The 26,732-nt window shown below is 41.8% G+C and overlaps 1 protein-coding gene across 3 annotated transcripts in view; it reads left to right on the plus strand.

The window, feature by feature from the left end:
- The window catches only part of KCNC1 (potassium voltage-gated channel subfamily C member 1), a 124,876-nt gene that overhangs the window by 80,719 nt on the left and 17,425 nt on the right, over positions 1 to 26,732 (plus strand). The window contains exons 2-4 of one of the 3 annotated variants that reach the window (XM_066187642.1): positions 4,627 to 5,560; positions 22,104 to 22,292; positions 24,286 to 26,479. In XM_066187642.1, the coding sequence (XP_066043739.1) occupies positions 4,627 to 5,560; positions 22,104 to 22,292; positions 24,286 to 24,422 (1,260 nt within the window). In that variant the 3' untranslated portion in view covers positions 24,423 to 26,479. Of the gene's footprint in view, positions 1 to 4,626; positions 5,561 to 22,103; positions 22,293 to 24,285; positions 26,480 to 26,732 lie in introns of those variants that run through there. The other 2 variants (XM_066187643.1, XM_066187640.1) reach the window with 2 other exon arrangements.

The raw sequence follows: 26,732 nt of genomic DNA on the forward strand, positions 1-26,732 counted from the left end.
TTTAATACTGTCTGCTCGACCTTTTATCTAAGCCTAGCCTCTAAATCTTCATGTATTAGAAGGCTTATTTGGTTTTTAAGGCTGTTGGACTTCTGTTTTCTTTCCATGCTGAGTGGAAAAATGCTGGCTAATTATTCATGAGTGACTACATCTGATCCCATTACCTTGCTCCTTTTACAGCCATGCAAAGTTGATGTGAAAAACTACTGTCATGAATTAATTGGTACTTCATATTCCCATTGCAGTGGCAAAAATGGCTAGGTTAGACATAAGGCAGGAGAAGGTAGGTAGGTAGGTAGGTAGGTAGGTAGGTAGGTAGGTAGGTAGATAGACAGATAGATAGATAGATAGATAGATAGATAGATGATAGATTTAATCAGAAGCAATATAAATTAGGTTATGAATGCCACTTAGGGGCATGACACTTTTTAGACATTTTCAAAATAAACTTATTAAAATATAGCCAGTCTTAAAGAAATTATGCAGGAGTGTAACTTCTTCTCTCTCCAGAATGAAAACATTTTAATGTAACTTACATTTTTAATCTAAATCTCCCCCTTTTAAATCTCCTCTCTGCCTTCGCTTATGGCTTTTGTGGTTTTGGACAATCTGAGATTTTTCTTTGTTGGTATTAGAGCCAGGAAAAAAAAAAAGTGATAGCAGCAGCATTTCTAGTGAAATAGAAATCGTTCACATGTCAAAGCAAATAAAAGAGTTTTGATCACTTCAAACACTTCACCTAGGTATATTCTTTAATGATAGGAAATTTTAGATACCATTATGTAACTCAATGGCATGTGACATCACTTCTTAAAATCCTCACTCCTTTCCCTCAGCCCATCCAGATCATAGGAAAAAGAGAAACTGCTGTAAAATGTAAGGAGAAAGAAGATTAAGAAGCACTAAATTATACAAGAGCAATCCATTGGTTTGATTAGTTTTCAGACCATTATTAGTGAAATAAAAAGAGACAGACTTATTTTCGAAGACAATAGAACACGTGTGAGTCCCATAGACTGCACAGATTCCATCAGCACTGCCCATCTCTGGTTTTGACAAGTTACCGTGTTAGGCACAGTGGGCCTCTGATGGTGGACCAGAAAGAACTCTTTTTTTTTTTTTTTTTTTTTTTTTTTAAACATCTTTGGCAAAATTTAATGCTGGTCTGCCTGGAAAAGCCTAGTCACTGATTTTTGTGCTATTACATCATGCTTAGAGTTTGCTAAATCTCAGATAACTAACAAAGAAATGGAAGAAGAGGTGAGAGCAATATGAACTGGGGATCACAAACATAAATCTATGCCAATGATTCTTGCCGTAAGCTGCTAAATTCCTGTGTTCCAAGAAGCTGCAGGTGATAAATCTATCAGAGATGGACGCCAGTGAACCGATTGTCAGGCCTGACTTTCAGGCATTTCTGCACTTACATTGGAGAAAAGTTAAATTGCAGAAAAATACTGGGATTCTTCCTGTCAATACCATTACTCAGACATAGTTTTATGAAATCTTGAAAGCAGACTCACGCTTTCAAAGCCACAAAGCCTACGAAAACATGCCCATCCCTGGGAAAGGATGCTGTTAAATCCCGACAGGAGGAAACAGGCACTTCACACTCATTTAGGAGGTGCTTCCTGCTCTGCTGAATTGGGACTAAAAGCTCTCCATTACCCTCAGAAGCCAAGGTGTGAGCACACAGGGGCTAACAACGAGAGAGATCATGGGTGTGATGTTCTCTACCGATAGCACTGCCAACCAGTACTACTGCAGAAAACTTAATGCCTGGTCAGAATTGGCTATTTGTTCTCCTTAATACAGCAAAACATCAGTTTCAAGATACTTACTGTGCCAGGTCAGCCCGAAGGCTGTCCTAAGCAGAAAAAATGCACTCAGGAGATATATTTGTATACACCAAGAAGAGGATTGCTTTTTGGAGTCAAGATAGAGGGGCCATCTTCACAAACCCTTAAAATGCAGAATGGTTTTATTCCACTCTCTCCTTCTCGTCTGTGAGTGCTACCTGTCTTAAGGAAGTGTCAGCACATCCCTCTGCAGCCCGAATTCTCAGGGCTCTGTGACTCTGTGCAACAATCCGCCCCAGGCTGGAATGCAGCAGACATGCTCAGGCTGCTAGGACATCTTCCTGACGGCTTGGTGCAAGATGCTTTTGTTTTCTCATTTGTCTCATATGCAGACAATTAATCTCTGAGTGTTATTGATATCGTACACAAAAGGGCTTTGACCACTTAAAAGTCTTCAACTGATTTTTCAGGAAGACTCTTGATTTACTAAAGCCACTAACATTTAGATAAAAGCATATATAGAACCTGCACACATTTATACAGGATCACAAAGCACATGATCAACACCACGTATTATACAGGTGGACAAATGGCGCATGGAGAAATTTCCCTGTTTAACAGGAGAATCTGATAAAAAATATACCCAAAATCCTGCATCTCAATTTCCCTAGTCTTCATATTGTTTATCTCCCAGATATGTTTTGATTTTAGCACATACCAGCATCTATAGTAGATCCTCACATAACAGTGCTGTGACAACCTGAAGTGTTTAGGGGGAAGTATTGCAATATTTTTTAAATCTGTGACCATGGTTCTGATCTCTTTGGCAGCAAAGCTGAATTTGTAAAGCAGAAGACTGTTTCCTTCTGTATCCTTCCAAGCTTATTTGCTCTTACTGGCCTAACACTGGCATGGGCTGCCCAGAGAGGCTGTGGGATCTCCAGCCTTGGAGATATCAGACCTGGACTAGGCAAGAGCAACCTGTTCCATCTTTGAAGACATACCAAATAACCTCCAGAGGGCCCTTCCAACCTAAATGATTTTGTGATTTTATTCTCTTCCATTTTCTTTGTATTCTATTAAATGGTTCACCTCAAACTGTGGCAAATCCATGCTTTTGACTTTGTTTGCTAATATAGAAGGTCAAGTGTAATTCTGCACTAGGTCTGCCCAGCAAGGCAGACAGGAGGAACTTCTTGATTGCAGGAGAGTTTTGATAGTTTGAAGCATAGGTTATATTTAATGGGTCTGTTCCTTTGGCAGCAGTTTTGTTCGGGTTATTGCACTGCATTCACTGGCAACTCACAGTAAGAAGAAACTAGTTCTTTTTAACCCCTGTGTTGACTACACTGTTGAAAAAGGGACACTGTGAGTAACAGGAAACTAAAAGAGTATTTGATAATATTGTTATTATCACAGCTGCTCATGCTCATAAGGACAGGGAAATACCTCATATGACATGTCTTGTCAAGGTGACACCCAAGACAAACATGAGGATAACAGATGCAGGGAGTGGAATGGCAAGAGGTATTACCATGACCGTACTACTCCAACACACAAAGATACTTGGATATATGCAAATTACTTAATTGATTAAAGGAGGATTAAGCAGGAGCAACTGTGGTTACAAGACGTGGGCATTTTGGCCTGACTGCACTGACTGAACCCCTCAATTATCATGGAATACAACCAAGAGATCTCCCTTAGGCTGAGGAAAAACTGAGAAAAGCTAAGAAAGCTGACCTTGATCAGCTTGGAGAATAGAATTCTCCAGGGAGACCTTATTGCTGTCAACAAGGTCTCCCTGTCAATACTTAAAGGGAGCTCATAAGAAAGATGCAGACTGACTTTTTAGTGAGTCCTGTTGTGACAGGACGCAGGGTAATGGTTTTAAACTAAACGAGGAAAGATTCATACAAGAAGAGATTTTTTTACAATGAAGGTGGTGCAACACAAGCACAGATTTCCCAGAGAGGTGGTAGATGCCCCATCCCTGGAAACATTCAAGGCCAGATTGTAATTGTAATCCAACATAATTTAAAAAAAACAAATCATCTAATACTGGTACAAGTCTTACATTGTAATGAGAATCTCTTCAAGCAAATTGTGTCTGGTGAAGGACAATAGATCTGTGTCCTTTGGGATCAGCTGACAGGCTTACCTGAAATGTCTTCCTTACCCTACCTATCCCTCACTCCCAAAAGATCTAGAGAAGGGAACTGAGAATAGAGGCGTTTCAGAGCTCAGTTTGAAAATGTGACTCTTCTCAACGTGTGTCTGGGGTTTGCCAAGAAAGTCTGATGATGCCAAGGACTCTGCTCCTTGCTGTAGAGCCCATCTGAGACTGGCACTAGTATTTGCTAGCACTTCTCTGAGATCTGAAATATCATAGTTCTCACTAAGCTGGGAGCAGCCACGATGCTGCTAACAGAATGCCGAGAAAAGTACTGCCTGGCAGTTGTCCTGGAAGGTGTGCTCTTTCTTTAAGGCAAGGAAGTAACAGAAGACCAAGGTACAATTTCAATATGTCCTTAACCTTAAATCCCACAGAAAGTCCTGAGATTTAAGTGCTTGCTTAAATTTACACTCACACTAGGTGCTATCTGTGTAAGAATGGATTTTAGCATGTACTCTTATACTGCTTTCTCTCCCAGGCTGAATGTTAGGCTGTCTTTTCAGGTGAGGCTCAGCATCTTAAGCTCACAGGAAGAAGGCTTGGCATTGTATTTACATTTAATAGAGTTCTTCCTCTCCCTGATGTTTCAGAATCAAAGTCCCAGTACTTAACCTACCGTTTAACATTTCTCTCATATCTTTCTTTCCACAGTATGTGGCATTTGCCTCGCTGTTCTTCATTCTGGTCTCCATTACCACCTTCTGCCTCGAGACCCACGAGAGATTTAATCCCATTGTGAACAAGACAGAAACTGAATTCATCGGGAATGACACCCAGGTGCGGCACTACAGGGAAGCAGAGACGGAAGCCTTTCTCACTTACATCGAAGGTGTCTGTGTGGTCTGGTTTACATTTGAGTTCTTGATGAGAGTCACTTTCTGCCCAAACAAGGTGGAATTTATCAAAAACTCTTTGAACATCATTGACTTTGTGGCCATACTGCCTTTCTATCTAGAGGTTGGACTCAGTGGCCTGTCTTCCAAAGCTGCTAAGGATGTCCTGGGCTTCCTCCGCGTAGTCCGTTTCGTGCGAATCCTGCGAATTTTCAAGCTGACCCGCCACTTCGTCGGGTTGCGGGTCTTGGGACACACCCTCCGTGCCAGCACAAACGAATTCTTGCTGCTCATCATATTTTTGGCATTGGGCGTCTTAATCTTTGCCACGATGATCTATTATGCCGAGAGAATAGGTGCTAAACCAAATGACCCTAGTGCCAGTGAACACACACACTTTAAAAATATCCCCATCGGCTTTTGGTGGGCTGTTGTCACCATGACGACCCTGGGCTACGGAGACATGTATCCTCAGACTTGGTCAGGCATGCTGGTGGGGGCCCTCTGCGCTCTCGCTGGTGTGCTGACCATTGCCATGCCTGTCCCTGTCATTGTGAACAATTTCGGAATGTATTACTCCTTAGCTATGGCTAAGCAGAAGCTACCAAAGAAAAAAAAGAAGCATATCCCGAGGCCACCCCAGCTGGGATCCCCCAATTATTGTAAATCTGTCGTAAACTCTCCACACCACAGTACTCAGAGCGACACTTGCCCACTGGCCCAAGAAGAAATTTTAGAAATTAACAGAGCAGGTAGGAAACCTCTTAGAGGAATGTCCATCTGACCGTTAACCTCCATCCCGCGTAGCGATTTAAGATTCAGCCAGACTGCTTTCTTAGAGCAATGGGTAGCACATTTATCCATTCTAGTCCCACCATCACACAGTGAATAATATGTGTGAAGTCTAGGTTGCAGGGACAAATGGTACAGTGGAGGCTGATTAGCAAAACTAAGGATGAGAGCACGCTCTAGGGAGCCCAAACTTTGGTGCTGGTTAAGGGCATACAAGTCTCAAGATATTTTGGAAAGCTGTTACATCTAGTGGAAGAATTTTGAGAGTTCTACAGCTGTGTTGCTGGACTGTGTAATGCGTCTCAGAGGCTCCTGAGAGCTGAATGCTTCATAGAGCAGAATAGGAGCCAAGTACTCAGCAATTACAGAGCTTTCTGACAAAACAGGGCTGGAATTTGAAACAGCCAGATGCTTTCTCATTTGTTCCCATTTGGGACCTTTCAGCTGTTTTAAATGGCAGATATTGTACATCTCATTACAGAAACTAGGTGCCTAGTAAGTTGAAGGGACAACTATACCATCATGCATATTCATGAGACAATCCTGTCTCTTTCTGATGATTAACTGCGAAGTAGAACAACAGCTCAAATTCTTGACACTAATGCAAAATGACTCACTCTGAGACAAGACTAGATGTAAGGATGTTTATTCCATGGCATGCAAATCAATCTATTCTATAATATTCCACTAGAATTTAGCATTTAGAACTATGAAGAGTTTTGAACCACATTTTCTAAAACATGCTCCTTTTGCAAGTATGGGTTGGTGAGTTACAGCTCTTTCAACCTTCTAGCAGCAAAGGCCAACTGGAAAAGGTCTGACTGGTCGTTACTGGCTGGTCTGGCCTAAACAGTGATTGCCTCACTCTTATTTTTAATTGTACTGATTCATGTCAGCAATAGGTGAAACCAGAGCAAAATTAACCATACTAATTCTACCGGGAGGGGGGAGGGAAATGGAAAGAATACTAGTCACCATGGAATATATTATAATATCCCATGGCTAGTGGTTAATTATGGGAATATCTCAGTTCTATGAGACTCCTATAGCACACAAAATTACGGGGCTCCAATTTGATTTTTTTAAACCCCATAATCTACCTCTACCCATGGAATATCACTATTTATTCTATGGAGTAATTTGAAAGTAGATAACCATGTTGAAAACAATGCCAACTTCATTTTTGGCAGATGTTCCAGCCAAGTTGCATAGTAGACATTCTTCAGCCTTTTCAGAATATCCCCGTGTGTTGTGTTAGAAAGGACAAATCGCCAGCCAAGTGATCTCAACTGACCTAGAGTTCAAAAGAGGTGTTTTGGAAGAGCTAGCATATACCTATGATGGTCTTGTGTTATCATTTTTTTGCTTTGAAGAAAATTCTGATTTGTTACTCATTGTGAGTGAGATATTTTCTCGTCATCTCATAGCCATGCATGTTGATGTCATTGTGAAAAGCACAAAGAAAGTGAGACTTTCCTTTGTGTGTGACTTCACCAATGCCAATGCTAATTTTGGAGGGGAAGAGCTGGTGGGAATCTTTCTCTTCTTTCCTATTCTCTTCTCTTCCTTTCTTATTTCTTCTCCCTTCTGTGCAAGTATGTAAAATCCATTCTGAAGGTAAATAGCTTTCATTTTGTTTTTGTTAAAGGCTATTTCCATTGCAACAGGCCTATCACAATTCACGTGACTGATAGACTGTACCGATTGTATCCTTGGCGCACATAAGCGATGGTTTTATCATCCATTCCCCTCAGGTTGCAAATGCTTATCACAACTCATGTTCAAGCAGCAAACTTCCTCATAAAGCAGATGCCTTTGTGGCATCACGGATCAAGAGGGAAAGAGGGCACAGCAATATTGTGGTTCTCCTGCCATGAGCAATGTGCCAACTGCCCCATGGTAGGGTGCACGAGATGCCAGACTCTGGGGTACTTTAGCAGTCAGCTACAGAGTGAAATCAGCTCAGAAATCCCTGATTTTATAAAATTCCTTCCATTACCTACCCTGGTCTTCTCTGGGAACTGGAGGACCAGGAGCTCTACGAGTTCAGTACAATTCTGCACTGGTATCCTGAGAATACGTGTAATTTTGGTTCAATGTGGAACTGTTTCACCACCATCAGTGCTCTAAACTCAGCTGTTACCGCAATATCCATGAAGTATTGATAGTAGCAGCAACTTATCTATTTCTGCAATAATTAAGAGAGACTATTTTTATATACAAGCATATATATTTTAAGAAGTAACAAAGCACACTTACACTTCAGCTAACAAAATTGTAACGCTGTAGCTGGAGTTCTGTTTCTGATAATTATTATGCACCACTAGTGGCAAAAAATATTGCCTGCATCTTTTAGATTCCAAACAGGGAAAGATCTATATGTGTGCAGGAGAAAAGCAAAAAATACTAAGATCAGAACCAAACTGTTAAAACAAGATCTGCATTGCCTTGGATGTTAAGTTTCATTTCTGTAACATGAAGCATTTACAGGCATGGACTTGTTTTTGAAAGCATTACCTGCACATTATATGAAAACAGGGACTTGCAAGCAGTGAAAATCTTTAGATTGGTTAACATCCTCTAACTGTAAACGACTAGTTAATATTGCACTAGGAACACAGAATGGGTGCCTAATTTTTCTAAAATAGTGCCCAAGTTGTCCAGCATATTTCTTGTCATTTTTAGCTGTAAAGCTTCGGTGTGACAGTGTCTAGGTCCCATAAGATCATGTGATTTGTATCCAATATGTTATTAAAAAACAAAAAGCCTGCTTAGTTGCTCAGGTGTAAAGGACATCACATGAAGTTATTAATTCCCTGTATTATTTGTGGTGGAATGATTAAACACATCACCAAACAGGGCCGAGCACGAAGTAGTTCTCCACATGACTCCCTCCCTCTCTCATGCACCGAGTCAGCACTTCACATCTGTTCCTGGTCTGTGCCCTCAGGGCCGGGGGGGCTCTACAGAGAGCTCAGCACAGCTCTGCCCAGTGCCTCCTCCCAGGATAAGAAGCACTTTCCTGGCACAGGCATGCAAACAGCAGAGCTTTGCCCACAGGCTGCACAGCTGCTGCCAACGATGCTGTGGTCATTTGCAGGCAAAGCAAAGATGCTTCGAATTTAAAGTCTGGCAGGTTTGAATTAAATCTTTTTATTGCCCACAACACTCTCAGCAGCTCAGTCCTGGGCTAATCTACACCCGGCAGGAGGGTATCTTTAATTAACAGCACTTGATTTTAATCCAATACAAAGAAGGTCAGAGTTCCATTCTACAATACCTCCCCTTCCTACAGCAACCTTTCCTGTTTCCATCCCGTCTGATCCCACCAGTGGGTGGCTGGGAAAGCAGCAGAAGGGGGGAAAGGCATTTCAGAGCAGAGGATGGCAGAGTTAGTGCTGCAGGCAGACCTTCACCAGCAGCATTAAGAAAGGAGAAATTTCCTCTACACAAAACATTGTCTTCAAGGCAGTTTCTGCTGCCCATAAATTCTCAAGATTCTGCTTAAAGAGTGCCTGGTGGAACTGGGCGTGATACAAAGCAGCAGATTTCACCTGACCAATTTGACCAAAACTCCTTGACCTGGGGATATTTCAGACTATATACTGTAGATATAAACTATAGAGAGGACCATGTGTCCCCTCACTTAACATACACCCAGCAAATTCTAGCATTTCCATGTCAAAGTATTAATGTTGCTATGTTGCAGTGTTGTTTACATGCCCTGTTCAAGATCAGGGCTTCGTCTTGGCATTGTTTTATATGGGACAACCACTGTACCGCAATCAAATAGCCAACAGGCTAAGTGGACAGTAAAGAGGAAATAGAAGTAATCCCCAATATTTTTTGAGTTGACCTGAGGCTCAATTTAATTGAGGAAGATTACTTGAAAGATCTGTGGCAAAGCCACTGGTGAACATAACTGAATAAGCATCAGTCAGCCACAGTCTGCTGTGCTGGAGTGTCTTTTATCTCAAGGCTTGAGTATTCTAAGTAGTCACTATCATAACAGAAGTTAAAAAACCAAAAGCAACCAAACCCAGAAAAAGACAGTTTCAACCACTTAAACTTGATTTTTGTCCCAAACCCTCACACTGTCCTACAGGCATAATAATTTAATTCAGTACACAGCGAAATATTTTAAGGTGCAAGTTTGTAAGGAGATCTCAAAACATGCAAAACAAATATTAAAAGCTCTCAGTTTTGTTTTTAAAGCGTTGCCCAGTTCCTCAGTCTCTCTCTTACGTGAGCTGTGTGCTCACCTGCTGGACAGCTTGACTGCATGGTTACATCTCATAGATGTCACTGTGTGAAGCAGTGAATGTAACTTCCCAACACTGTAAAAGAAGTTCGGAATATGAGTAGAATTCATAACTTCATTTGATGCCTACAGTACTGTCTGGTGCCACACAGCAATGGTCTAAAGAATGCATTCATAATACATAAGCAAAGGAGATGGGTTATCTGGGGTTTGTCCAGAGATCTACCCCACCTTTTACTCTTTTCATATATATATATTTGTAACACTAGCACAGAAAAGGTTTATATTGACTTCACCATGGGCAAACTAAGAATTTCTCACCTCTATGATCCCCCTCTTCATGCAGCTTCACTTAAGCTATATTCCAAGGATATCCTATCTTCGTACAAATGTATTGTGCAGGCTCTCACAGTGTACTGGAGGCAAAATTCTCTATTCATTGCATGTCTGTAAAATACAGAAAAAAATTACTAGAATTGAGGCACCTAAGAGGAGAGGGGAAATGTCTGTCATTACTAATACAGACTTCAGCTTCAGAAAAACATTCTGTGGTTCTTTTACTCCTCTGCCCCAAAGCCAATTTTCAATAACCCACTCCTAGACTATCCTGATGTCTGAATAGTTAAAGTAATCCAAGTCTATCACAGAAGGGAGCTACAAAGTTGCAGTGACTCCGTGGTCAGATGAACTGGAACAAGCTGTGATGTTAGGAACCCATTATTTCAATGCAATTTCCTGAGAGAGAGCTGATCTCCTTTTAAAGAAATCATGTGGAATTACCCATTCCAGCTTTATCACTCATGCTTTCTGAAGGAGCTGCTCTTTTCTCAGGGCTTCATTTTTCATCTCTTCTGTCATCATAACCTAAATAACCTGTATTCCTTGTGCAACACACTGGCTGTAACGTCAGAAGTGTGCTGAGCACTGTATTTCTACTGCCAGTGCTCAGTGGGAGCTGGGAACTCTTGGCAGCTCTTGTCAGAGGCCCATTCTGCTGCCTAATATTTCACTGTAGCTTGTGAACCTCGGTGGCTTTTATGGAGAGCAAAGCATTGTTAAAGCCATAGGTATGTGGTCACTGTGGTGGTCCTTCAAACCACAGGGAAACAAATTCTCTGATCAAGCATCTCTGAACATTATAAAAAATGTCTCATCTAATTTTAGTGTCATAAAACCTTTGCCCCTCTCTGTAAGATGGACAGTAGACAGCAAAGTAACTGCTAAGAGTTTAGGTCTGTTTCAGCTCAAAAAGCTCAGGTGCTTAAATGTGTAGGACATAAAAAAATGCTAAAAAGGCAATGGAAAAGGTAATAGGGAGGTGTTTTTTCTTCCCTCACTATACTTAGCCTTCCTAGTCTTTAAAATCCAAAACTCCTCACCCCAAAATAGCAAATGAGATAATGATCACATCTTGATATCACTGATGATGGAGTCTTTGGGATCTAATGGAGAAATTGTTAACAGCTCAAAACAAAAGGAATAACACTCAGTAGTTCTCATCTAACATAAGTTTCATTTGCCTGTGGTCCCCCTTATACTGGAAGAAGAATCAGGCAGCCTCCAAGAGTAATCCACTCATTTATGACCTGAGTTGTCCTCTGGGGTGCCTTTCTCCCTAAGAGATCACCAGTGACTGCAGCTCTAACTCAATATTCTCAGTTAAGTGCCTACAGCTCTGTGGAAGCACTTTGGATCTATGCCTTGCCCCCTGCCCCATGCGGCATTCCTGCAATCTCACAGCTGGGGGTCACATGTAAAGCAGAATTTATAACTAATATAATGTAATACCTTGTTGTATAATTATTCATCTGTCACTTCCTGTAGAGATAAAACTGGTGGGTGTCACTTGTACTACTGTTGACTTTAGAATGTGAGTAAAAAATATCATGCTCTATGCCAACTAATTTGAAAACAAAGAGGAGGAGCTATGTATTCAAGCACAGTGCTTTATGTTTCCTGCTTTTCTCTGGCACTAGGTGAGACATGAAAAAAAATTCTAAAATTAGAAAATTTCCCCACACAAACCCTGTGGGCCAGAGACAGGGCTGAGTGTGTTTAGGGACAGGACTGCACTAAGCTAAAAAACAACTGCAGAACTAAATAATAAATTTTAGGAGTTTTCATGCCTTAATAGCCAAATGAGCACAAGGCACTTAATAACCTAATGAGCACAAGGCACTTTTAGTCATGGGAAAACACAGATACAAGTACTTCAGCCAAATAAGGCCAACCTGTGCCAATCCTCCAGCACAAAGCAGATATAAATATGGTAAATCCTCTTTCTCAAGCACATGGCTCCCGTGCTATCCAGTGCAGAATGCATTCCTGGAATATGAAAGATATATTCTTGGCATCTCTTTCTTCTGTTGGACTGAGTACGGTTGGTGTTTGCAGGACAGATACAAGAAAAGGCACCTCTGGGCAACAAGTGCATTTCTGCTGCAGTACAATACACTAGATCACTCACCTGTTAGTACAAAAGGCCAGAGTCAAAAAGGTGCGGGTTAGGAGGTCCCAGTTCTGTGCCCAGTCCACTTGCTTGTATCCCTCTTGGACTATACTTGCTGGATATTTTCTCCGAGTCTTTTGTTTACCTGCTTGTCTGTTTATAAGCACAAAGCCAAAATAACAAGCACTCTACCATTCCTGCTGTCATTGTTCTTTGTATTCATTCATCCACATTCCGTGTCTCAGACACCTTCCATACTGTATAGATCATCATACTGGATTCCTCAGTCAGAGCAGTAATACAGGATGGTAATATGACTCACCTGACTGCATTCTCCTGCAACCTCTACCTGACCTGTCAATGACCCCCCCGGTGTCAGTGAGACCCTCAGATGTTCAGTGTAGGTATAAGTAAACCCCCAGAAGGATCAGGATGAAACTAGGAAGGATCTTCCAGAGCTCTTCGCAATGCAGGATTTCCAGAAGCAACCATTCTCAGCACTGCATTAAGCACATATCCAATAATGCCTGTAAATAGCAAGATGCACTGGATCGACTTTCCTAGAGCTCCTGTACTTCTCTAGCAGTACCAGTAGGTAGGCAGCCAACATACTGACACCTCACTTCAAGAAGTAGTACCTGTCAAGGGTGATATTCTCTGGGGGTGATGTTACTATGTTGGCCAAGTTAGTACTGGGAGAGACGGTCACCACCGTCACTGGAGTGCCTTTCCTGGGGGACACGGCTTCCTGGAGGGACCCAGGTCAACACGGTGGTGAGTAAATGTTGAAGAGGTAGGTTGGGTTGGAAGGATTCTGCATAATTCATGTAGCATACTAAATTCTGCTCTCGTGCCAGTGTAAAGCCCTTCAGTATGATCTACTCAGAAGAGCTTCATAACAACTTTCAAAATACGCAGTAATATAAAAATCAGGAAACTAATAAAGATACCTCGATAAAGATACTGATTTTAATGGCCTTAGACTATTGGGGTAACTAAAATGAAGTTGTTATATAGGAATCTTAATTCTTTTACATGTTCACATTTCTCTCTTTTTTCTCTTTCTCTCTTTCGCTCTGTTTGTTAACATTTACTTGTTATTGCTGTACGTTGCTTGCGACTTGTGTATGTTACAGACTGTCACATTTTATTCTGTGAAGTTTTTCTCCAATTCCCATCAACCTGAGCTCCATGTTGGGCAGCCGAGGAGATTACAATACAGTTCTTTATTGCAAAAGAACCAGGAATGTCAGAGACTATAGGTAACTTCACTGAGGTTGTGACACAAAACCTGATGCAAGGTATTAATGCAAAGAGTAAGTACTTGGTATGAAAATAGAGCTATTTAGTCCAATTACTTTCTTTTTTTCCAGATAGTCTGCATGGGAAAAATTAATTTTCATTACTCTCCAGAAGAAAACACTCCCAAACCTACCAATCTAGGATTCTTGTCACTGTCATTTGAAAACCAATGGTGCCTATGTCAACATATCATTGCTCATTTTCAAAGGCTTAAACCCATATTTTCTATGCTGTTCTTCTCTATGCTAAACTTCCTTCCACACTCTCCAAGTCATCATTTCATCATTTTGTCATCCTTTGTCTGTGGTTTAATATATCTTCTATATAATTCTTTTTCTAATTTAATGTAGTTATATCCCTTTCACTCTAAGGACCTGATTAAACAACAACAAAAAGGAGTCCCTACCCATGGGATTCACATTTCTTAATCCTGTGTGAGGCTCTGTAGCCTATAAAATTGATTTCTGTAGCCGAAGATGGTCTGGCACAGAAGCATAATTGTTACTTTGCTGAATGATGTCCGGAGCAAAGCACTTTGTTTTACAATCTTCCCCAATTACTCCCATAAACTAGTTTTAAAGAATGATAAAAAATAGCTGATAGACATTCTGATCATTTTCTAGAAGGACAGCATGAAGTTTATTACTTATTCTTAATTGTCAGGAACTCAGAAATCACTGCAGCCATGTACCACCTCAAGGAAAGTGTATTTGTCTCAATGTAAAGTTCCTTTACTACCTGACTTGCTGTTACGCTCTGACCCTCTCTTAATAAGTGAAGAAGCACAGCAGAGTTTCCACGAGTCCATAAAAGAATACAATAATTTGTACTGATGCAATTGATGAGTGGACAATGAATATTAATGCAGAGTAAACACTATCCAGGCAACTAAAACAGAAACAACTTGCTAACAGGAGTGGAATTTGACTTCAAGAGACTCAAGAGAGTTGGAAATTTAACTGTAAGTATTTCCTTTCCATGCAACATCTCAGAGAGAAATCACTGAATAATACAATACTTTAGGTTGGAAAATATCTTTAAGATCATCAAGTCCAATCTCTAACCCAGCACTGCAAGTCCACCACTAAACTATGTCCCAAAATGCCACATCTACACAACTTTTAAATACCCCTGGGGATGGCGACTTGACCACTTCCCTGGACAGCATGTTCCAATGCTAGACAATCCTTTTGGTGAAGAAATGTTTCTTAATATCCAATCTAAACTTCTCCTAGTACAACCTGAGGCTATTCATTTCCTCCTGTTCTATTGCTTGTTACAGAAGAGAAGAGGCCAACTCCCACCTGGCTACAGCCTCCTTTCAGGGAGTTGTAGGGAGTGATAAGGACCCTCCTGAGCCTCCTTTTCTCCAGGAAAAGCACCCTCAACTATCCCAGCCACTCTTCAAGACTTGTGTTCCAGAGCCTTCCCCAGCTTCACTTCCCTTCTCTGGATTTGCTCCAGCCCCTCAATGTCTTTCTTGCAGTGAGGAGCCCAAAACTGGACCCGGCACTCGTGATGTGGCCTCACCAGTACAGGTGGACAGTCACGGCCCCGGTCCTGCTGGCCACACTGCGGCTGATCCAGGCCAGATGCCAGCGGCCCTCTTGGCCACCTGGGCCCACTCTTGTCTAGTGTTCATCTGCTGCTAAAGAGCACCCCCAGGTCCTGTCCCACTTCCACTTTGCCCCAGCCTGTGGCACTGTCTGGGGTTGCTGTGACCCGAGGACAGCCCCCGGCACTCGGCCTGGCTGACCCTCACACCATCGGCCTCAGCCCATCGATCCGGCCTGTCCAGATCCCTCTGCAGAGCCTTCCTGCCCCCAGCAGATCAACACTGCCACCCAGCCTGGTGTGTCTGCAAACTGACTGTGCCCTCGATCCCCGCATCCGGAGCACTGATAAAGGGATTAAACAGGACTGGGCCCAGCACCAAGCCCTGGGGAACACCACTGGTACTGGCTGCCAGCTTCATGGAAACCACTCAGCCCCAGTCTCTGGGCTCAGCCATCCAGACAGCTTTTACCCAACCAACAGTGCATTTTTCCAAGCTATGAGCACAGCATTTCTCTAGGAGAATGCTGTGGAAAACCTTTCCCTCATCTACTAAGTGGGTCACCTTGTTATAGAGGGAGATCAGGTTGGCCAAGCAAGATCTGTTTTCCTAAACCCATGCTGGCTGGGCTGCTCCCCTGGTTGTCCTTTACATGCCACATCTCCATACAAGACATGGAGCCACATGGTCTGCTCCATGAGCTTCCCAGGTACCTCGGTCAGGCTGACAGGCCTGTAGTTCCCCAGATCCTCCTTCTGGCCACTCCTGTAGCTCAGTGTCACGTTTGCCAACCTCCCCAGCGCACCAGTACTGCTGATAAAGGATGGAAAGTGGCTCGGTGAGCAATTCCATGAGCTCCCTCAGTACCTTTGGGTGGACCCTCCAGCCTGAAAACTTGTGTGTGTCTTAGTGCTCAGTGACCATTTCCCCTTGGATTACGGGAGTTTCATTCTGCTCCCCATTCCTGTCTTTAAGCTCAGGGGACTGAGTACCCAGAATAAAACTGGCCATGCTGTTAAAGACTGTGAAAAAGAAGGCATTACACAGCTCAGCCTTTTCCTTATCCTCTGTCACCATATTTCCCCCCAGATCCAACAAAGGATGAAGATTCTCCTTAGCCATCTTTTTGTTGCTTGTGTATTTCTAGAAACATTTTTATTGTCTTGTATGGCAGCAGCCAGATTGAGTCCTAGCTGGCCTTTGGCCCTTCAAATTTTCTCCCTGCATGACCTCATCCCCGTAGTTGTCCTGAGCTGCCTACTCCTTCTTCCAAAGATGAAAGTCACTCTTTTTCCTGAGCTCCAGCCAAAGCTCCCTGTTCAGCCAGGCTGGTCTCCTTTCACCGGCTTATTCTTTGGCACACAGGGACAGCCTGTTCCTGTGCCTTTCGGATTTCCTTACTGAAGAATGTCCGGCCTTCCTTGCCCTTCAGGATTGCCTCCCAAGGGACTCTGTCAACCAGGCCCTCTGGAAGTCCAAAGTAACTGTTCTTCTGACCCCCTCCTTACTCTCTCGGAATCAAAAATTCTATCATTTCATGATCCCTGTGCCCAAGACAACCTCCAACCATCACATCACCCAAAAGTCTTTCCCTGTCAACAACAGGTGAGTTGGCTGACTAGGGAAGAGAAATCTAGGGGATATAAAGTCAATGGATGTATTCAGATAGCAAGCAGTCTTAACTCCTCCACAAATCAAAGTGAATACCTTTGAATACTTGAATTCCTACAGTTAACTTCTTCATAATCATTTGCTTAGCACAAGAAATATCAGGCAAAATGATGCCACAAAACCAGGATGCAAAAAAGGAATGTGAAAGCTTTGCTTTTTTTTTTTAAGGTAAAGACAGCTGGGAAAATCTGTTCTCCAGCAGCCTCACGGCTGCTCTACTTCCCACTTCCAGATAATAGGCTTGTAGCTAAGAAAAGCTCGAGCACAGCAATGCTCCTGCCTCACCTCAGCCTTGCCACCCCTGTTCCTGTAGTTTTCTGTCACGAGCCCAAGAACCAGGGAAACCCATCATCCCAAGAAGTTTCCCATTGCCAGCAGAGTATGACACAGCTAATGTTTACCGCAGTAACAACCCTTTTACATCACCAGGAGAGTGTGACAGGACTGAAATACAGAAGAGTAATTAACTCATGAAACACATACCAATACTTTCTTCAGGGAGCCAACTGGATTAAAGGTTTTTGCTGTTAGGGAACCTCATGGAGATCCTTCTTCATAAAACACTTCAGGCAGCTACAGTAAACACTAGAGTTGGTGACACATTTAAGATGAAAATGACCCTCATGTTCCAAAAAAGAACCAAACGACACTCGATTGATCAGGAGTGGGACTATCCATAGACAGTAATAATGGCAGTCCCGGGTTTGCATCATGACCATAAGAGAATAGCTGAGATCTAGAGAAATGGTAGGTTCATTTTTAGATGTACATGGGGTGGAGATGTGAAATGTAACTTTACTCAGAGAAGATTCCCCCAGCAGCAAGATCTTCACCTTTCAAACAACTTACTTTCCTGGCCCTGTTCTCAGCTGCTCCTGCCTGCTTTCTCCCTGTCAAACCCTTTCCTTGTAACAGGCTGCAAAGCTCTGAAGCCACCCTGTGTCTATTTAGGAAAGCTGTAGGTACTCAAGTTCTGTCCTTATCTCTTTCAATCTTTAAACAAGGGTAGGAGCAAGACAGTCTCTGTTCTTCTGGAGGAGATTGTCAGTCACCTCTTATGACCAAAAAAACAGAACTATGTCCCTTAATTGCTGTGTTTCTGATCTGGAGCTGAGAAAACCCCATCTTCTTCAGCAGAATGTGGAGGAATCTGTCACAGTCCATGTATTCAGATGTTGACTCATGAGTGGGTAACTATGCTTGGATCCCATGCTATGAATTGTGGGGTTTCCCTCAGCCCTGTTTCAGTCAAAGTGATCCTGTAAACACTGAAAATTGTCCCCTCTGAGAGTACCTTTCAACTCATGCAGTCTTTGGAGTAAGTGACAACTGCACAGGTCTGTAGACACATGGGAGAGAAAGAAGTGGGGGTTGGGGGGCACAGCTACAATCCCGAGATGAAGCAGAGAGAATTGCCACCATCCCTGACCCACACCTGACTTCTGACAATATCTACAGTAAGAACGCTAGGCCAGGAACTTGTTTCTTGGCAGCTGTTGAAGAATGGCAGTGTTTGCTCCAGGGAAAAGGACTGGGGGATTTTCCCCATGCAGGAACCATTTCAGCACAAGTGCCACATTTCCCAGCATAGATTGAGGCCAATGAATGTATCATACAATTATGTCCACTGATACTCTGTACATAAGGTGCAGTTCAAATAGTTGGAGAGTCAGTGTCAGACTCTTGCTTATAATCAAAACCAGCAGCACTGGTAAAGCCACTGTAACAATTTGCAACCATTTGCTGTGGCAAAAGAGATGAGTAATGGAGCAGCAGGTACATGGACAGCTCTACTGTGCTTCTCCACAATCAGCAGAGTACACTAATGCAAAATCCAGCAGTTCTCCTAAGTTGGGATGTTTCTCAGAATCCCTTCTCCCCATTTTGAAATCCAAAATTTGCTTGGAAACACGCAAGGCATTTTAATATACTTTTCTACAAATGAAGAGGGATGAGATAGAAAAAAAAAAGGCAAGTGAAAACGACACAAATGAGGTAGTTGTGAAACAAACTACTCACCTGGGAAATATGCTGAATACTTTCTTTAGCCTCTCAGCCAAATCTCTGCAGGAGAATGTTTTGAGCTGGTGCAGTAAGATAGGTATGCACAGATAGGACAATTAGGGAGATAAGGTGCCAAGCTGAGAGTCAGGAGATTTTGTTGTAAATAACTTCTTACATAGCAGTAGGCAAGTCACCTCACTGCATGGTAGTTTTACCCATCTGTAAAACAGAGATGATAATATTGACTTCTCTTCACTGAACAGAACCTAAAGAACAGAAAATGCTGTATGAGCCTAATTCAGATTCTGCTAGCAAGGATGGAAGGACTCATGTGAATTTGATAGGGCAGAATCAACCCTTAGAAGTTCTAAGCACTAGAAATTGTTGCCTTAATATAACTAGACTCAGAGTCACCAGACAGCAATGCATGCTTAGTTTTTCTTTATCTGGAGTTTTCTCAAACACAAGGTCAGTCTTGGGAAAAAGCAAACATGCAAATGGAAACTTAAGAAACCAACCTGAAATAATGTGATTTCATTCCATCTTTAGACCTTATTCCTAAAATTGTTCAGCATGTCAATCTGCTAGTTAAAACAATGGGAACTTCTAACTGTGGACTGATGGCGTCAGTGATGTTTATGTTTTCTTTACTCCCAGAACAGACTAACCACATACCTACAGAGAATTAGGTGCTGTAGCCAGTGGTTTGGGACACAACTATTCTACTTAGCACTTACTCATATATACACCAGCAGTAGATGCAGTATTCTGTGCTGGCAATTTCTCTGCTTCCTAAATATTCACCCAAATTGTCATTGTGGATTAGCATGGCTATCCAGAATGTGATCCCTAAGGCATGGCCCATGACTGTAATGTTCAAGGGACATTAATAGGATAGTTCAGTAATTTACCCACATCTTCAGCTACTCTGTTCTCTTCCTCTTGAATGGAAATAAAATAACAAGGTTGTGGATTTTTAACAAGCATAGAGGAAAAATCATCAGCGCTAAGGGACCCTGAAGGGGCTGTAAGAGCAAGTTCCAGCTCAAGCTACTAGAGATTTATAATGCAATTTAAGAAATTAATTTGAAGAAGGTCAATTTTGTTGCCATTCAAGCACAACAGAGCCTGCAAGCTGCTTCCAAAAGAATCAATGGCTGTTACCAGAGAGCAGCCTGACCCACAAACACTCTGCTCAGAGGTGTTTTGAGCTCCTGAAACTGACCAATTTGCCCTCCATCACCAATAACTCCATTTGCAAACCTGGGCTCAGGAGCAGCAGCGGTGTCTCAGAGATTTCAGTGCTGAGCTCTGCTGACTCAGCTGCCTCCCTCATTTCAGGATTAGAGGCATCAGCTTGTAGCAGTAGAGGCTTATGAAGCAGCCCAGTTCTTTGCTCATCCCCACGAGGACTGCAGCTCTCCCCAAACACAGCTAAGTGATTTTTAAATATACGGCTCAGTACCTGCAGTGTCACAGTTTCTATGGCAGCCGTGCCAGGTTTTTGTTCAGAGTGGTATTAAATAGCAGTGATCATTATGAACAGAAAGGAATTGCAACTCAGTGAAAGCTTAAAACTTTAGAATCCCATTGAAATTAGTGTCCACAACCATTAAAATGTCTCTATAGCTTTTGCCACATTTTTAAATGTGTTGAGAGACCGAATTATTTCATTGCTCACAGGACAAAACAAAACATTACTACATCCCTCTTGGGGAAATAACTGGCTGATTCTGCACAGAGAAAAATGGAGGCAGAGGTGAGATGTGCAGCAAAGACTGTTTATGTTGTGACAAACCAGTGACATCTAAGTAGAAGCAAAATAAAGGCCTAGAATGCAATTACTGGTGCATGATAGATGCACAGTGTGTGTCACGTACATCTGTGCGTGCGTGTGTGTGTGCAAAATAACAAACATAACTTGAAAACACTTCTGCCTTCTACTCATCTGTTGTCCAGCAGTGGATCAAACTCATACCTCCAAACCCTACCTAACTGTATTTTTTTTCCCTTTGGGCCTTGTTTTATTAGTTGGCTTCAAAATAATTGTGAAATAAATGGCACTATTATATAGCATTCAGAACAAGCTAGTACATGAATGTAGAAGGGGAACTGAAATTAAGTCTATCCACTGAGTTTCTTTCCTTGAAGACTTGCAGGATCACCCATTGCCTTACAGTGTCTAAGTAATAAGCATTGTGCAACCGAGGTGTAGGATGCTGCCAGTACCACTCAGTTAATGTATCTCGGCATTTGTGGAGCTTCAGAAAGCACATTCTTACTGTTTTTCCTTCCCTTCAACCAAAATACTCATATTGAGCTGTGCCATATTTCGAGTATATTCTCAATACACTAACTTACACTTTAAAACCCTAAAAGAAATCCTACACTAAATAGCACTTTAAATTGTTTTATAAATGTAAAAACCAGTCACACAGAGAAAACATACGATTCTCAGTCTATCCTCATGGGAATATGTGGAGCAAAATGGGCAAATCTGACAACCTATTTTCATTATTTACAGCCAAGAGTAGATTTTACTCTATCTAGTTTCCAAATTCACGGCCTGCTGTAGTGTTTTGTGTACTTAGTGTCCTGTGCTGGCATTGCAAATACTGTATGTGTTTCAGAGGAGAACATCAGAAAATGGATTGGGTTTTCTTCAAATCCACGTTCTGCTGTCGTATTTCCATACGTAACGTACTCTGTGTGTCTAAAACTTGTACAGCCATCCTGCATGACTGATACTGTAAATGCTATAAAACCATCTGGGTAAATTTTGGGGAGGGGAAGAGCAGGAATTTCCCCCTCAGTAACACCGCACAAACAGAATATACTCAAATACTAAAACACAACTCTCAGTCCACTGCCTCTCCAGAGCTCCGAGTGACAGTAGGCTCCATGACAAACAGGTCATCCATGCACCATCCGATGCCATGCGAAAACATACTCTGATTTCTAACCGCAGTCTTCTGCTCGCAGGACTAGGAACCACTGCACGCCCCTCTCTGAAAGGGCCCCTCAGTGCGGACCTACAGGTGGCTGCTGTCACACCTAACGGGATCACCTTTTGTTTCTCCTCCCACTTAACAGTCTTTATTTTATTTTGGTGCAGTGCACATGAACGCAGTGTCTAGGACAGATGTGCTACCTTTTAGAGTGTCGCTATAGAAGTCTTTAGCTGTGAACCCTTAATTTGCAGCTGGAACTCTAATAAACAGTGCATAGTGTTTCAATAGCCTTCTGCTTATATGTTTGAAGATTCGAAACTGAATGGTGAGGTGGCCAAGGCGGCGCTGGCAAACGAAGACTGTCCCCACATAGACCAGGCTATTACGCCTGATGAGGGCCTGCCCTTTACCCGCTCTGGCACTCGGGAGAGATATGGACCCTGCTTCCTCTTATCAACCGGGGAATATCCCTGCCCGCCTGATGGAGGAATAAGAAAGGGTATGTAGCTGGGGCCCTGTAACCACGTAGCTAGCAACCGGTTTAAATAACTGAGAGAAAGTCAGCTTAGCTGTAGCACGCGGTAGTGCGCTTGCTGTAGAGATGCACGTTTGGGCTGGAAACCACCACCTGATGTCTGCATTTGGAGTTTCTAACCTATTTCTTTCAGAAAGAGAAGCCTAAGGAGCTGTAACTACCCCGTGCAGCTATGCTAGGCAGTCGAGTCTTCCACCCCAGCTGGTGCAGGAAGCTTTAGTGAAGGATGCTCTACTATGTCCTTAAATTAGCCCATCCCCTAAGGAGAGACCAATTAATGTATCATAGCAATGAAGGTTTGCCACTGTGGAAAGCTCACAGAGCATACCAGACTCTGAGGAGCACAGACGTGGAGGTGGCAGACAGAAGAGATAAAACACAAAAGCAAAACATACTCAAGAAAATAAGAAATTTTAATTTAGTGACCTTAACAGAGCACTAAAACAAAATATTTGGATATTCAGAGCTGGTTAGTTCAATACAGAAAGAAAAGCATGAACATCTGTTGGCACAGGTGTCTTAAAATTAGAAAATAATCCATCTAAAATCCTTTCATAAATAAATCATTATTAGTTAGTTTCTCAGACTTCTGACAGGTATGAATCTCTCAGAAGTAAACTGCATTTTAGTTTGCTAAGGGTTAGAATAAACTATTTAGAAACAGAAGTAAAAATCACATTTAAAAAGCCTTCCCTTCTTAAAAGAGACTGTTTTGCTTAAATAATTTAATGTGAGGCAACCATACAAACCCAAAATTAGAGCTACATCTATATGCATCAAAGTTGATAAGGAATGGGGAAATTGGAAAAGAACTCACTCTCTTCAAATCAGTGTTTACCACTGGTGTACTGTATATAGTATAAGATAGAGTCAATATTTTAAAACTGCAAAGATTGTATGACATAACCATACACTGAGTATGGAGTATTGAATTCCCATGTGCCATTGTATGATGGGCAATAGTTATAGTAAATGCCAGTTATAGATAGTGTATGTATTTATAAGTCTAAAGCTTATCATCAACAAAGATACAGTAGGACCACAAGACTTTCATATGAAAGTATATCCTCTAAAATTTACCTTTGTAGCAAAGCGTTTTACTTGATTCTGTATTGGATAAGCATTGGCCGTGTTCATTCAGCCTGGGCGAGTTCAGGTGGTTCCAGTGGATCAGGGGAACACTCCAAATGGCACATCCTTTGGGATGGGGAATGTATGGTTTTCACGATGCACTGCAACCTCCTCTCGTTCCTGAATGAAACAGAGGCTGGTTGGCTAAAGAGTAATATACGTCAGCATATTGTTGGCCTGTTTGAAACATGTTGAGAGCATCTTAATTGTTGTTCCAACAGAATTTCATCCATAGTTTGTGCAACTCTCTGTACACTTGCTGAGCTGTTTACGTGCATGCCTGAAAAAGAAGGGGGGGGGAGGGAGGGAGGGAAAGTGAACGCATGCCATTTTGTTTTCTTCCTTTTTCTTTTTTTTTTTCTTTTAATGCTGAGAACAAAGGAGTAGTATCTCTATAGCAACACATTCAATTCTGTGGATTTTGCTGCCTTGTCCCCCTCCTGCCCCACAAAGATACCACAAACCTTAATTTTGCCTGAGGTCACAATGCATGAAGTGGAAGGGAGAAGTATGTGTGAGTGTATGATGGAAACATAGAAAATCCCTCCCACTGACTCTTTTTTTTTTTAGGGTACAACCATGTTGCTGCCTGTAGGATCAATTACATAGCCTGACCATCTTGAGAAATGATGATTTTTTTTTTTAATGTATATATTTTAAACTTTTTCTGTATTTCAACGGCCTTCTGAGTCATGTTGCAAGCGATACTACTCTCGGCATGTCCATGCATGCAGATGCTATTGAACTGGCTACAATGTTGACCTCATTCTTAGTCCATTCTGTCATTGATCCAATGCTGTACTTTGCATTTTTCTTTTAAATGAAGGTTACGAAATGTCACGGAGCCTTAACAGCATAGCTGGCATAAGTGGAAAAGCGATAGGATTATCCTCAGTGTCTGCGCCCTACAGCTCTCCTAGCCCAGTGAGACGTTCTTGGTCTCCCATCCCATCTATTTTGTAGCATGGATCAGTAGCAGAGAATGGTCTAAAAAGCTTTACTTTCAATTAGCCTATGCGATGTTGCATATAGTCCAGGTGACTAAGTCTGAAGATGCAATGTCTCACAGTAGCACCCGCTGCACACGGTGTTACTTCTGATGCTTAGGTGACAACACTCCTAAATAGCACTCAGATGACAATAGGCAGGCATTGGCATAGTACTGGTGGGCCATACGTGCTGCATGGTATCAGTACATAGGATGAAGGGTAGATGCACCAGATGGCTTCCCTCCTGGTGCATCCTGCTAGTATATGCTTATTGTGGCTAATGGTGGATCTACTGGCTCTGTATGGAATGGGTTAGGCGTTTAGTCGATGCTGAAACATGCCAACGATGGAAGATTTTGCTTTTCTCAGGATATTTTTGAGCCATAGGAACCCTGCAGGAGTTTGAGCAAACAAGCACAGTAGGATGAAACTTTGCATGGGCACCTGTTTTAAGCTGAAAGCAATACTCAGACACACTGTAGAGAGGTCTCAGTCTGGCTGACTGCATGGGAAAAAAAAAAATCCTGTTGAAGAAGAATATGGCTGCCTCTGCATGTAGCTATTTCACCTTTTCCTCCTTCCTTTAACACTAAGATGCCGAGCTTGATGTGAAAAGCGCAGGGAAGAAGCTCAAGTACTGATTGTATTCTTTACATGCAGATCTTTGCAAAGAAAGTCCAGTCATTGCTAAATATATGCCAACAGAGGCAGTCAGAGTGACCTGACAAGGCAAGATGGAGATGAACATTGATGGCTAATAAACATCTCTGTGGAACTGTGCAGGCATAGAAGACCTTCTCATTTGGACAAAGTTAACTCGCTCCATGCAGGTTTTATGGATGATTCTTCGTGGTTCTGGAGTTGTACTAGAGATGCAGGCTTTTTCTACGGCCAAAATGTAACAAAACTGTAGAAGATCCTTTTTTTTTTTTTTAAATCTATTTTTTTGTTCCATAGCATGACTTGCATGAAGACAAAAATGAAAATGAAAAAAAAAAAAAAAAACAACAAAACAACACACACACGAGAAACACTGCAAATGTATGATTAAGGAGAAAAAGAAAAAAAAAAAAGCAAAGTTATATATTTTCTTTCAAAGCTCTTTACTTTTACATACATTGTTGTAGCCAAAATGTAAAACATTATAAAACTGTACATTTCTTTGCTATGGATCGCTTCTTTTTGTATACAAGATACAGAGTAATGGTTTTAAAAAGTGCAATCAGGCAGTCATCGGTCATATTGACCACGCCTTCACAGTTCATCACACCGACATGGAAATCAAGAACTTTTAATCCAACTAGAAGTGTATAAAATTAAGAAAAACTTTTTCCTGTCTGTTTTTGTTGGCATGCTTGTGACACATGGGACCTTCCTTCGGACCTGACAGTAACAGCTGGTTAATTTTCCAGCTCTGGTTATGTTGTATTTTATTGATGTATAGATCCAACGTAAAGACCCTTCATAAATTGTTCATATTAAGTAATCAGTATGAATTTTAAACAAAAGAGGTGTTATTTTAAAACTGGGACTTATAGTACAAAATCAGGAAAATACTCAAGTATAAATGGTCTCAAAGTTTAAGAAACAAGACAACAGCATTGTATGCAATTTAGTACTGAGTAAAATGCATGCACAATGTTATGCAAAACAATTCTAGCATGAAAATAAATTTTGTATCATGGTTTCAGTGCCTGCTGTATAGTGTAAAGGGGAATCCTTTTCTGAAGCAATCAGGGGTTTCCAGAGACTTGCTTCTAAATTCTTGAATAATAAATACAGTGTTCTCAACAGAAATGTAGGAGAAAAGCTTGGTATTGCTTTGGTTCTACAATGCTAATTTTGGTTAGTAGATAATAAATGAAGCCTGCAAACACTTGATACAACCGATGTCTAAAGAATTCACACCATTAGTAATTTTACAAGGGAAGATTAAAAACCCCTATAATGACCTAGGTATCTTCCTTTTCCCTCCCCAACAATAATAAATGTTTGTCTTTTTAGCTGATTAAATGAATTCAGTTTTTCTTACTTCTTTGGGCCCCGTCCTTCACTTGTTCTTCACTGAGCCACACCAGTCCACCTGATATGAAACTGAAAGAAATCCAGGTGTCCGAGTCGCACTTGATTTGCCACACAAAACATGCACCAGTAAGAACTGAGAAACACAATGGGATTAAATTTCATTTTAGATGCTACAAATGACAACTATGGACTATGTGCCAACAGCATTCTAGTTGCCTGACCATTTTTGGTAAAGTACTTCTGTAAAGGAAGGATACAC

Source organism: Chamaea fasciata, unplaced genomic scaffold (genome assembly GCF_029207755.1).
Source record: "Chamaea fasciata isolate MVZ Bird 193981 ecotype frontalis unplaced genomic scaffold, bChaFas1.0.hap1 SCAF_7, whole genome shotgun sequence".
NCBI classification, from domain to species: domain Eukaryota; kingdom Metazoa; phylum Chordata; class Aves; order Passeriformes; family Sylviidae; genus Chamaea; species Chamaea fasciata.